This window comes from Thamnophis sirtalis, unplaced genomic scaffold (assembly GCF_051295495.1).
Source record: "Thamnophis sirtalis isolate CommonGarterSnake01/CBP01778 unplaced genomic scaffold, rThaSir2_p1.2 scaffold_4, whole genome shotgun sequence".
In the NCBI taxonomy this organism is placed as follows: Eukaryota; Metazoa; Chordata; class Lepidosauria; order Squamata; family Natricidae; genus Thamnophis; species Thamnophis sirtalis.
The window spans coordinates 112,878,273-112,892,736 of record NW_028261384.1 but is presented as its reverse complement, the minus strand read 5'-3'; the positions used below and the strand labels follow the sequence as shown (position 1 = coordinate 112,892,736).

The 14,464-nt window shown below is 38.0% G+C and overlaps 1 protein-coding gene across 1 annotated transcript; it reads right to left on the bottom strand.

The window, feature by feature from the left end:
* Positions 1–311: 311 nt before the first annotated feature.
* Positions 312–14,163, bottom strand: LOC148046245 (vomeronasal type-2 receptor 26-like). The gene is made up of 6 exons (XM_087714609.1): positions 14,126–14,163; positions 11,662–11,941; positions 3,951–4,781; positions 2,022–2,249; positions 1,409–1,526; positions 312–1,201 (listed from the first exon to the last, which is right to left on the bottom strand). The coding sequence occupies exons 1-6, from the start codon at positions 14,161–14,163 to the stop codon at positions 312–314; spliced, it is 2,385 nt and encodes a 794-aa protein (XP_087570735.1).
* Between the last annotated feature and the right edge of the window lie 301 nt (positions 14,164–14,464).

The following is a 14,464-nucleotide window of genomic DNA, read 5'->3' as shown; positions in this document are numbered from 1 at the left end:
GGACCAGCCATGAAAAAATGCCTATGATTGATCAGCCAGACTAGAAAAGTTGGAGTGAAATGGGCAGGGTCATGTGCCATAATCCCTTGTCCAATTCTTCATTGCTTTAAAACTGAACCATCATGAGATTCTGTGCTGATTATTCTTAGCCTTAGCCCAATTGGATTTTAACCTTAACAAGTGGCAATAATTGTCTGTACAATGACAAAGCACTATATGTATATATATCCATACAGATGTTTTCTAACAGTCATGTTCCCATTGGATACTAAAAGAGCAAAATTTGGAAATAGAATTTTTAGTTTATATTATTAATATTTTCTCTTTATTAACTGTTCCTTGTTGTTTAGTTCTGGCCTAATAATGATTATATAGCATTTGGGGAAATAAATACAGGCCAGCAATCCAGCACTAGAAGCCAAAATGGAAAAAACCTCCACAGCCACCATATATTTGCCTTTAGTGCTCAGGTAAGATGGAACAAAGGAGAGCCACACACTGCAGAAGATCAGCATGCTAAATGTGAGACATTTGGCTTCATTGAAACTGCTGGGGAGATTTCTGGATAAAAAAGCTACTGTGAAACTAGCAACTGCCAGGAAGCCCATGTATCCCAGGACACAGTAGAACATAATATCTGAGCCTTCATTGCACTGTAGTATTATTTCCTCTATTTCTGACTGGGTGTCCATTTCAGGAAAAGGAGGAAATGTGAAAAGCCACACCATACAGATAACTATTTGAATAAAGGAACCAGAAAGAACGATGGAGGTGGCCAGTCTTCTTCCCACCCAGTTCCGCATCTTTGATCCTGGCTTGGTGGCCATGAAAGCCAGAACCACAATGATGGTTTTTGCCAGCACAGAAGACACTGCCATTGAGAAGATGATGCCAAAGCTAATTTGTCGCAGGAAACATATCATATTACCTGGTGCAACAAGGAACTGCAGTGAGCAAAGAAAGCAGAAAAGGAGGGATATCAGTAGAAGGTAGGTGAGATTTCTGTTATTGGCCTTGACAATGGGAGTGTGGTGATACTTCAAAAATGTTCTGAGTACCACAATTGTGCAGAGAGAAAAGAAAAGTACCAAAATAACCATGCTTGTTCCCATTGGTTCTTCATAGGACAAGAAAGTTATTTTCTTAATAATACATGAAGTTTGGTTCTTATTTGGATATTGATCTTCTGGATCAATAAAATCTGCAGAGAAAAGGAAAGATGAAATAAAGCACTCTTATGATTTTGCTTAATATCTGCTTCACTTAATCATTGGTCACTAAACAAAAATGACCTGAATTATATATAATATATATATAATATAATTCAGCTTCTGTACTTATATATTCATGGATTTTCTTGAGTTGTGCTGCAGAACCATCGATTAATAATGTCTCTTACCTTTCTGACTTGACATTTTTTCTTTGGGACATCGAAGGCAATCGTAGCAGCAAAATGGCTTCGCCTCTTGTTTTTTCTTAAAATAACCAGGAAGGCAGCTCTCAGTACACATGGAAGTAGGTAAGGTCTGCCCAGTAAATGAAAGAAGGAAAATGTAAGAACTTAATCATGTATTTGAGAGAAAAGTTGAAAAATTATGGTTGACCACTACTGTAGAAATAAGGAAAGCTAGTGTAATAATTTGTTTTTTTTCAGAGAGAGAGAGAGAGATGACAGACAGACAGACAGACAAATAGATAGAGACAGACAGACAGACAAACATACAGACAGATTATATGATAGTCTTGCACTTTAATCACTCTTCTTAATTACCTTGAACTTTTACAGTAATACTGGTGTAAATACATTGAATATCATCCCTGTCTTTTAAAGCTTGACAGCAACGTACCCTTGGAAAAACAATACTAATTTAAGTAATTGATTAGAGACCCCTGATTTTCAGAAAGTTTGAATTCTTACCTTGCTGGAATTTATTTCCATTATTTGTATATTAAATGATATTGAGTTAATCTTTGGATACCATCCCAATAATTCAATCAAATCAACTACATTCAAAACTTACTTGATTGAAAGTGCTAGGCCAGTTGATGGCTTGTTCATTAATGGTGAACATTTGGTCTTCAGCAGCCCAGGGATCCAGCTTCCCAACTTTCACTCGATACAAAGACTGGTTAGGGAATATGACCCAGTTCTCTATATCCAGTCCTGTAATCAGTTCTCTATTCTTGTCAAAGGAAATTTCATCTCCAACAGTGTTGTTAAATGAGCCTTTTTTCAAAAAGAAATGAAGCTGAATATGAAAAAGCAAGAAAAAAAGCATGTTTAATATATAAAACTATGTGATACCACGTTAATCTTTTTAGTTGAACCATTTAAATATGTGGCAGATTGTCCTTACTCAAAGCTGCTAGCATTCCTCTCAAGGGTGATTGCCTATGACCCTTGATCCGAAATCTTTTGTTTATAGTCTACTAATTTTCAAAAATTAACAATAATCCAGCCCCCAGAAATGATATAAATGTTAATATGTAAAGATATAATTTATTGAGGAAATATGTCATGTAATAAATAAATATAACTGAGCTTGCCTTACATTTGCTTGCCTTGTCATCTGCTTTTATTAGAGAAACTAATTAGAAAGTACCATATCCTTTTAATATATAATAAAATTTAATATAAATTATCTACTGAAAGGAATAGTATAAGCAAACTGAACTGACTTTTCAAAATGAAATAATTATCTTTCTTTAATAGTATCATATAAACAGATTGAACTGTCTTTTCAAAAGAAAATTATCTTTCTTTAATGCTAAAAAGTCTGCCATTGATGCATTTGATACATTGTTAACTAAAGAAATCCATACAATTGCATTCATTTTTATTGCTGCTATAAGATGCCATGATGGAGAATGGAAAGTGTGTTATAAACATATTTTTTTCTAAATTCAAAATGAACCTTAAATTCAGATTGAATCTTTGTGGGATATATGGATGATTAAAAGGAGGAATGAAGGAAGACAAAAGTAGACTGGAGCAGTTTAAATCAAATTGAGAGAACATAAAAGAACATAGATTCTGCAAAATCCTGCTGATTTATTATGAGCGAGTGGCTGTTCTTTTGTTATCATTGAGATTGAAAAATAGAAAGATTATTAATTACTGCACTTTACCTGTGTCTTTTACACACACACACACACACACACACACACACACAATCTATTTTCTGATTTTCTTTCTTTGTATTCATGTACATGCTAATTACCGTCTCATTTCAAGACTTCTTTAAAAAAACTATTTAAAAGTATGGCCCTTTGTTCCTACAGTAGGGAAGGGATCCAAATATGCTTGGATTGATCTAAATTACATAGATGAATGAAGTATGAATCCTTTACCGCAAGGCAATAATTCCTGCTGCTCTATCATTTGTAGTGTCCATGGTGATTGAATCCTACTCTGCATTCATAGTTTTTTCTTTGTTTAGAAAGGTAGCACTTTGTGGTCTCAGAAGTATTTTCAGCTTGAAAGACCAAATAGAAATTTCTACTTTTCCACCCTTCTATACAGATTAAAATGTATATATTGTATTTACTATTTTCAATTTATATGCCTATTGACTGAAATGCATAACTTAGAACTTAATTTAAGTAACCAGCTGTTGTCACCTTGAAAGGAATAAAGCTTATTATATGAAATAGTGTGTGTCTGTGTATTTGTGTATTGAATGTGGGGAGGGGGGAGAGAATATAAAGCATGTATCCTAATTATCTAAAGAATATAACTAGAGAGTAAGTGAGCCAGAAAACATAAAAAGATTCATAGAGATTATGCAAATCGTATAGAAGATGAGAAAAGGATTTAAAAAAACCTGGAAATTTTTAATAATTTCCCATCTAATTCTGACTGCTGTTTATGATCAGAAGACTGTGAGATGCTGGGGAGTCAGTTCAAGTCATATCCCATTTCCAACTAAATTGATTATTCATCAAATTACCTGCCATGGCTGAAGATCCTGAAGAATGAATTTTCTGCTATTCAGTTTTTGCCTGTGTTGTTGGCCAAACATCACAGCATGTAAAGCATGTGCCACAGCATACAATGCATTGTATATACTGTAACTATGACTGGTCATCCTCATTTCAAAAAAGGCCCCAGGAAGGCTCTCCAGTTTCTCCCTCCCTGTACAGACATCCTCTGATTCCTCAGCCTCAGATAGATTTGGAAACACACAGCCAAATGCTTGCTCCCACACATTTTTGATGAAACCATCCTCTTTTGAGGAGAAATAGTTTCTTGTCTTGAGAAAGTGTTGAAATCCTGGAATTTCACTTGAGTGAGCTGCAAAGGTCAAAGCACCATGTAGGTCTTGGATATCCCAGCTTTTCTGATAAAAGAACGAAGCAAGACCCATTTGGGAAGCCACGATCCACACCTTACCTTTCAGGTTTATAGAAACTATTTCCATTTCAGGTAGGCGTAACAACCATCTTACATTTAAAAGATTATTATCTCTGATGATAATAACTTTTGCTTTGCTGTTAACAAGAAGGTGAAACATTTCAACAAGCCATTTCAGATTATCATAAAAGTTATTGATATAAAATGGTCTGAATTTTTCAAAGAAGGCAATGCAGATACCATGGAGAGGAAACATTGAGAAGATCAGGTGCTCAAATGTTTTTCCTCCAAGTCCTTTTGTAAGTACCCCAACCCAAGTCCACCTGAAGTGCAAGAGTAGTCGAATAATGCCACTGTAATATAGGTCTTCATCTGGAACCATGGGGTAGTAGAAATGACTTTCATATAGTGAGGAGCCAGTTGGGAACTATGGAAATAAACAGAATTATATGGGTAAATAGAAAAAAACAGCAAGGAGAAATGTATGATCCAAAAAGGAAAATGTGTATCATCTCATCCAAAATATTTCAGCATATGCTTCCACTTAATTTGTTTCTAATATATGTATATTTATTTTATTCATGACAAAATTAAAATACAAAACTCCCAAAAAATCCCAAAGAAAAGAAAAAAGAAGAAACAATTAAAACATTAAAAAGGAAAAAGGTGTCTTAAAAAAGGACCAACACATGTACACAGATTATACCCCCTAGGTGAATGCTTATTAATACATTAGTACAAAATTAATTTCCATCCCTTGTGAAACAGATCTTTCCCAAATTTTAAACCACTAAATCTAGTTGCAAATTATTGACCTGCATTCTCTGTATTATATTAGTGACAAAGTAGTTAGCAGGAAAAAGAAGAATATTAAAACAGAGCAAAATTAAAGTTTTAAAACTCTCTGTTAACAAATTGCTATTGTAATCCACTCATAGGAAGTTTATCATGACATCTTATCTATTTGAAGTCATCCCAAAAGTTATAGTTCATCCTGAATCAACTACCAAGGTTTGCCATTTCTTGTTATTAGAAATTTTGTTTGTATAAAGCACCTCAGAGCAAACAAAAAACACAGTCACCATGCACTTTATGTTCAACTGTATTACCATAACAGGAAACAGGAAACACTACTTAGAACAAAAGAGCATAGAGTATATATCATAGATCTAAACTGTAGACACCATCATCTGCTGGCTAAATACTACTGTAATTGTTGCATAAAAATATATTCAAAAAATGAATGCCAGCACTCCCACTCAATAACTACTCCTTATATTAGTCCCATTTCAGATCTCAGTTCTATAAATCTGTTCCTTAGAAGTGATTTTGTCAAAGTATTTGCAATCAATTTTATTAGTTTCACAATATGTAAGCACAATTACATTTTATTCAACCAGATTATTTAATGCCGTCTGGAAAAAAACCTTGATATATCCTAGATTGTCCTCATTTAAGAGTGTAGGTTGGGACATTGGCTCTCCAAGATCTTCAAATAATTGACATAACATCAGCATTGTGATTGGCATAATTGTCAGCAATGTATTTTTTGCCTGTGTACAAGAAAAATCTACGAGGTCTGCTTCTTGCTGTACCAAATTAGGACTGCTTCCTAATTTGAACAAGTAACCACTTGTGGAGTTACGAGTACTTGGGTCACTTGCCCAATCAGAGTCCACATATTCTACAAGGTTCAAATCACCAATTGCAGATAGCTTCAAACTCAAGTCCTTTGTTTGTTTGAGATATCTCATGACTCTCTTAATTGATGTCCAATCTTTTTGTTTAGTCTGGTTTTTTTTCCATTCTAGTTTTTCAGATACTGCAATCTGCTTTTAAATTGTCCTTTTTCTTGCCCACAAGCATTCATATGTTTCTTATTTCACGTAACTTTTTATTCCTATTTTCCATCTTTAAAGCAAACTCTGCTACAGAACCACTATATGTGCTTTCTGTTTTACACTTAGATCCATTTGCAAGCTTGTTCTTAACATCCTTGACTCAAAGAGCAGGGGGCAATCATAAGGCGACCAGATTTTAACATTGGTAAAGAGGGACACCATTGACTGGGGGGGGGGGTGTCTTGATTACAAATTTAAAAAAAGATTTTAAAAAATCCTATCCTTCAAATTGTCTTCTGATAACATTATGGACATGTTCACTAGTTTTCTAAGTAGAAGTAATGGCTTCTAGAAGTAATTTGCCAATTGTCTTCTTCTTCTTCTTGCCACCATCTCCCCCCCCTCCAAATCACTGCCCCAGCTTCCAATCTACCCTGTAATCCTGGGATTTTGCTCCTAGTCTTTTCTAGGTCTGCTTCTGCTCATTTTTCAAGACCAACCAAAGTTTGTTGACTTAGCATCAGTAAATGGAGGATTAAGTCTCCAACCCAAAAAAATTAAAAAGGATTGCTTTTAAATAGCAAGAAAAAAATTAAAATCCCTCCCGAAGCCCTTGCTAAACTAGCTTTGATCCCACACAAACCACCAAAGCAGTTTCCATGTCAAAATAATCTCAATTACAAAGAATGTTTCTGTTTATACACTGGTAGATTATACTGTTTACATGTTATTCAGTCTCAGAACACCCATTCATACAGTTATCATTCATGATATCAACCGCATTAATCAAATACTTCTGCCGAGAGGTATATACCAAAAGTCATTTAATCCCACTTTCGCTGGCAAAGACGGGAAAATTTTTCTTTGTTGTTCCTTATGGCTTAGCTGAGATAGCAGCTTTTGATGATTGTTTTTTGAAACTTTTATATAAATAGGGGTGGGGGATAAGGGACATTCTCTCCACCTTTTTCACTTACACTGGGACTTGGGGAGCTCAGCAAAACTGTGTTCTTCTTGCCTTGCAAAAATTTAGCCCCAAAAAGATGTGGGGGAGAAACGGACACATTAGCATTCTAATAATCTTTCACTCATTGTTAGCTGGTTTGCTGAGATACATCAGAAACTCCTCTCCAATATCCGCCACATGAGGATGCTCTGTCCAAAACCCCTTAAAATTGATACCAGCCCAATCGCCATGGGAGCCCAGGAAGTTCACCAGGAAGGATTCTCAGAAATCATGTTTTTCTGGGCTCTGGGATGAGGGGGACGTTGTTCAGTGCTGATACACTCTTCCTCGCCAGCAGAGGTGCTGCAGGAGAGTTGCCAGCTGTGCTGACCCCTGCATTACAAGGGAAATGAATATAACAAAAAGGCCAAGGAGTTTCCTTGCATTGGCAGCAAAAGCAAAAGTTGTTCATAGTGGGAGGAGCTCGCAGCCCGGGGGCTGCTGATATCTTGCGCAGAAGGGGAGGGGGAGATGGGGATCCCAATCTAGGAATGAGCTGTCTGCCTGACAAAATGCAACCCCTTCCTTCCTCCTCCTCCGTCACTAACAGCTGTGGACTCAGGAATCGGAACAAAAAGCCAGTCTGATCTTGGCATTGCAAACTCACGCATTTACTCACCACTTCCCCCCACCAAAAAAAAGCAGCATTATAGTTAGCTGAGCAGTTTAGAGGCTTCCACTGTTCCTCTTGGTTCTGTTTTCCTTAGAGGACTTTGCAAGACCCTAGTCCTTCTCGAGTACTCTTGCGCTTCAGTCCTCAGGATTCCCTGGCCTCCATAGCCGGATCATCCCAAGCATGCATGACCCGGAGCTCCCTGCGCCTAGCTGCGTTGCGCACACGCACGGGCATTCAAGGAATCCGGCTTTTTTTAAAAGGTTCCAGATCCTCTGCAAATGCCCTACTGCATCCTGGCCATCTCCAATGCAAGGGCAGCGAAGGGCAGCCAACACGGACGAGGCTCTGGGGGGTGTCTTTAATTGTGGGGAGGGGGCAGTGGGGGGAGGTCTTCGTGCTCAGCCTGAGCCAGAATAATTTACACTTTTGGAAATAGTGCTGTTCAAGGGAAACCGGTGTGACAATGGGCATTCGGTTTTTCAAAAGTGCCACCGTCTTTCTCACCTGCCTGTCCCCACCCCCCACCAAACACCTTTCTTAAAAGGATTTTTTCCTCCGGGACTCTTCGTTCTGGATTCATCAAGGAAACATCTGTCTGGATTGTGTTTCTGAATCTGGGGAGGGGAGGGGGCATCCAATGCTGATTGTCCTGTGCGTTGCCCTCCACCCACCCACCCCACTCACTGTTGGCTGTGAAATACTGTCTCGTTCCATGCCTCCTGATCCGGGGTTCTGTAAAACTTCCAGCCCGCCCGGGGCAAGTTGGCTGTGGTCAGCCGGTGGTGGGCAGGAAGGCTTTGGGCGGCTCCTGGGCAGTGGGCGTCCGGGTAGTAAGAGTTGGTGAGGGGGTGGTGGTGGCATCTTCGGCAGTGGAGCAGAGGCGCAGAAGTGCCAGCAGCTGGGCAGCCTCCATCGGGCAGATGGAGATTAGAAGTGGGGTGGATGCTGGGGCTTTGGCTGCTCCTAGCTCCCATGCCACTTGTTGGCTGCCCTTCGCTGCCCTTGCATTGGAGACAGCTGGGATGCAGTAGGGCGTTTGTAGAGAATCTGGAACCTTTTAAAAAATGCCGGATTCCTTGAATGCCCGCGCACATGCACAACGCAGCTAGGTGCGGGGAGCTCCGGGTCATGCATGCTTGGGATGACCTGGCCATGGAGGGGCAGCAGCAGCGAGCCAGGCGGGCAACCCGTTTACTGATGAAGACGTGCTAGACATGGCAGGGGCCCATGGCCAGGAGCAGAGCCAGCCACTGCTGCAGGGATCGGGTGCCGCTGGGTCCCTGCAGCAGCAGCAGCAGCAGCAGCAGTTCCCCAGTTGGGACCGGGTACTCTTAGCATAATAACCCTGCATTGCTCATAATCTTGCGGCTCCGCGCAAAAGGGCCGAACGCGGAGGAAAGGAAAGTGCGTCAGGCATCCAGATCGCAGTGAGGAGGAGGAGGAAGGGGAGGAAAAATGTGAGGATTGAGGGAAAGCAGCCGGGCAGCCTCCATCGGGCGGCGAGGTGAGCTCCGTGCGAGACCGCTTGGCCAGCCTGCCCCAGGACTCCTGCTAGTGCTCGGCAGCGCGCAGCCACCACGCAGCCTCCAGCCCCGCAGGCCACCCTCCCGGAGCACAGCCACTAGTCTATAGACAAAGATAGACCTGGAAAAATGAGTGAAAATGTTTGCAAGAGGAAACCACGTGGTGGAGCCAAAAAAGGGCTGGGGCATCCTTTCTACAAATATTGGGGCTTTTTTAAAAAGACATGGTATGCGGGACAAATTATTAAAAATCGTGACTGTCCCGCCAAAAGCGGGACATCTGGTCACCTTAGGCAATCATGATTATGAGACCATTTGTGCAATTTCATGTTGTGCACCAGTTGTGCCTCTTTCTGGATCATGATGCTCTGTAGTCAGTCACTTCTGCCCCAGTCATGTCCCATTTGGATTATTGCAACATGCTCTACCCACGAATAATAGTTGGAAGCTATAATTGATCCAGGATGAAACTGCATGGACAATTTTAGAAGCATATATAATAATGCCACATGTACTGCACAGTCTAAACTGGCTACTGATTTGCTTCTGGATCCAATTTAGGGTGTTGATTATCATCTTTAATGCCTATATGGAATTATGGATCCAAGACAGCTGAGGAACATATTTGCCCCACTTGTACTGGCAGAAGAGGCTTGCTGTGGAACCCAAGGAATTGCAACTGGTGGGGTCAAGGATAAGAGCCATTTTGCCATGACTCTCACCCTTTGAAACATCTGTCTGAGATTAGAAACACCACCACCCCTTCTGGCCTTCAGGTAGGGCCTTAAAACTAGCTCTGTTGATAGGTGTGGCACCCAGATAGAGAAGGCCATAGGGTTAGTGACAAAGAACTCTGCTCAACTCTGAGCCCATGGCTTTTTAATCTGTATTTAATATTTTGCAAAAATAAACTGTTTTTATATTTATGACTGGTTTTATATTTTTATTTTTACTATATTGTAAGCTGCCCAGAATTGGTTTAGATAACAAGACAAGTGGCATATAAAATTAATAAATATATAAAATATACAAATAAAGTATATACATACATACCATGCTATCTTAATTACTTCATTGTGCATTTTAAATATTTTCCCACCTGCCTTCAAAAATCTTTTAAATTTAAATATTGTTTTACCCTATTGTAGACTTCTATGCTGCTATTGCTTATGCATTTCTTGGTTTAGAATATTAAATTAACTAGCTTTGGCTCTGCATCTCAAATGGTAATTCTGTCAATTCCTCTTCAAGCATCTATTTCGGCTCATGTTAAGATGAGATATTGGAGGAAAGTGACAAAACATCCAGGAGGACTTATTGCGAACAGGGAGGAATTTCTACTTTACTCTAACTGGTAATGCAGCTTCTGATTTGGCTCACATTGCATCTGTTACAATGATTTAGCATGGCCCCCAAATTCAAGTATATCTTTTTTTTCTACTAAAATATGTGATTCACCAAGACGTATTGGTTTAATATCTTTCAATCACTAAGTGAAAGTAATTGTGTCAATCTCAGTTCCTTATCCCAATCTATCTGCTAGTCTTAGAAATATATATCTGGTAGAAATATTCAGGAGGTTCTTTTTACCAACTTTTTATTTAGTGACTATTTGAGGTCATAATTTCTGAAAATAAAACAACTTTGCAACCAATGTTTACACTTCTGAAAAATGCAGCAGCACATTTGTCATATGATACCTATTGGGTGCTTCACAATTTGTGTACTTTTAGTGTACCATTGCTGCAACCCAAGGTCATGGACCACCATTTCATGTGTTTCACAACCTGCTTCCAACAAGTAAAATTAATGAAGCATAGAAGTGAAATCATGGTAAGATGATGTCTCACTTAAAAGTCATGATAATTTGCTTAAGAACAGAAGCAGAGGTGATGTTGTAAATAAAATATAGCCATGTGATGTTAGTGATCACAGTGCTTAGTGATAGATTTCCATGTGTGTTTGGTAAGTCAAGACTATATGTAAGAGGAAAAACCCTTATTTATCCCTCTTTAAACACCTAAAAGGCAGAATATATTAATAAAATATAAATAAATAAAAAGTAGAAAGATTATATCCCCCATCACATAAACAATTTACACAAGAAGACTACGGGAATCCAAAGTTCCAATGATCATTAAGATTAATCTTTCAAACTCAATAATAGTAATAACAAATTTTGCAAATTGGTTTTTTTTACCTTTATGCTGTACTAAATGTTCTTTCTTAAATATGATTATTGGAGGAAAAAAAGAAACTTACATTATATTTTGAAGTTTTGCAACACATTACGCCTGGAAAGACAAAACCATCCATCTTACCTGTGGAACTTTGTAAGTCTCTAATATATCTGCCATATCACTAGCGATTCCTGGATCAACAGTTCCAACAACTGATATGAGTTTGTTCAGGATGCCACACTTGTAATTTGGAAGAAAATTGTTCTGACTAGAGAAAAGTTCCAATTTGGCATGATAGTCAGCATACCTATCATAGATTCTGAAACCCAAGGTGATATTAGGTAAGAGCTGGCGGTCTTCATTGATCTTCTGTATAGCAAATATTATGGTCAGAATATGCTGATAATATTTAGTCAGAACTCTGAAACAAGAATTAGATGCTGTATCAAATGGAATTCTGCATCTATAAAGGACAATGGAACTAACTCCATGAATTTTTTTAACAAACTAATAATTGTTATTTCAAGTCACCTGATTTAAAAGATACTCACTGTTTCATGTTAACTGATTTATATATATATATTTATATACTATTACCCAGCATATATGCTGGTCTTGTTGTATTCAGGTCTTTTCCTATGTAAGATTGAGATTGTCTTGCCAAAAACACCAGCCTGAGGATAGCAAGTGAGACCTTGCCAAAACATTGCCAAGACAATCTCAATCTTACACAGAAAAAGACCCGAATACAACAAGACCAGCATACCTACACCCGTGAAAATCTATTTTTCTTACATAGAAGTGGTTTCAGTTTAATTCAAGTGACTGCAAAAATGATCTACATTTAGAATTTAGTCAATCTTCAACAGAATAAGTATAGAATACCACAAGCCAACCTGGCCTGAACAAAACAAAATAAATTATTGAGCACTGTTAATTTTAATTCATATTTTTTTAAAAAAATGTCATTGTCAATTTTAATTGGGTTTGGGATATTCTATTTAAATTTTTTAACTTTTGTATTATGTGTTTCTTTTAATGTTGTACGCCGCCCTGAGTCCTTGGGAGAAGGGCGGCATATAAATCTAATAAACCTAAACCTAAACCTAAGTAACAATTAATTTTATAGAACCATATATAAAATTATATTGCAGTTTTATCTGTTATTTTATTACATAATTCAAGACTTTTTGAATTTTAGAAACTGTATTACAATTAAACCAAAAATAAAAGACTTTTTCTTTCCTAACAACATCTATAAAATAGGTACAATGAAGTGAAATAATAGCCATGGTAATATTTGTTTTGATACAACAATTGGAAAGAAAATAATGAAGTGGCCGATGAAAAGTAAAATGAAGATTTTACCAATGAAAGAACATTGCAAGCAAGATTTCATGTGTCTGTAGTCCCCTACTCTTCAGAAAAATCTTTCAGCACATGAAAATATTATTCCTAGAATAGAACTGAATGTCTCCTTTACTGAGATAAAATATGCTGTATTCTAAGCAAACTTTATTATTCCCATAGTTCAATGCAATTTCAGATAGACAGACAGACAGACAGACAGACAGACAGACAGACAGACAGACAGACAGACAGACAGACAGACAGATAGAATAATGTAATTAGATTAATAGCTATAAAAAGGAAATAATATCTTACAGGGATTCACCCAAAAGAGAATGATGGGGATCTTCTGCAAAACTTCCCACATCTCTAGTTATGAAAAAAAAGGAAGTCATACCACCAATGAGTAAGTCACCTGACTGGCAATATTTGTGATCAATTGGGATAGGAGCCTGGATGCTGCATTTTATTGGTTGAGTCTTGCAAGCCATATGTGGCAAAAGCAACAGAAGATTCAATATCATCATAATAAATAGTAATCTGTTGAAAAGTTTATTTCATTGCCATAACATTCTTAAAAATCCCCGAAACTAGACAAGCTTGAACTGAATTTCTTCTCACATAACCTCCACTCTGTAATGAATCTTAGAATGCAAATGACTCTGAAAAAACATACTGGTTATTTTACCTATGACTAGATTATTTTAATCATTAGTTTATCCATCAACACTTGTCTAATTCTTTCAAATACAGTAATTTGTCAATCAGGACTTTGAGGAATAGAAAACTTAATAATAGTATTTTTGACACTGATAGGAAAAGAAAATTGAAACCTTCAAATTATTAATGAAATAGTAAGGTTAGAATGAGTCAATAACACCCCATATAATGTCAGAAAACTTTTTGAGATGTGAAAAGATAAACATGGAAAAGCTATTCATGCCTTATTCAGAAGCCAGTCAAAATCCTTACCTCTAGTACCATAAAGAAATTTAGCAAGTACAAGTACATGAAAATAATTCATTTTTTCTTTTACAGTTGCTTTGATAACTGCAGTGAGATCTTAGAAAAAAATATCATTTACTTAATGAGGCACTTGTCTATTACTATCATGGAAAATGCAAAGTAATATCAATGTTCCAGTGGTGGGTTGCAGGTGGTACGCCCAAGTATGGGCATACTGGAGCCTGCCCAGAGCACCTGATACTATTCTGGTACACAACCACCCGCCCAACCACCCGCCCGAGCTCTTTACCTGTCTTTTAAGACTTCTGCGCTTTCATGCACGGGCATGGCGCATACAGCGCCTGCGCGCCACTCTGTGGAGCAACTAGAGCATTGCAGAGGCGCTAAGATGCATGTCCGTGCTATGTATGTCCATGTGGACGACACCAGGCCCATTCCAACTGGTACGGATCAGGAACCCACCACTGCAATGTTCATACAAAGAGGATCTTAAAACAGGAACCATAAATTGAGATGACCATAGTTCTTCTTTTTTTCTTTTAAATTGAAGAGACGTAACAGAATAACAGTATAACAGAGTTGGAAAGGACCTTGGAAATCTTCTAGTCCAACCCTCTGCTTATGCAGG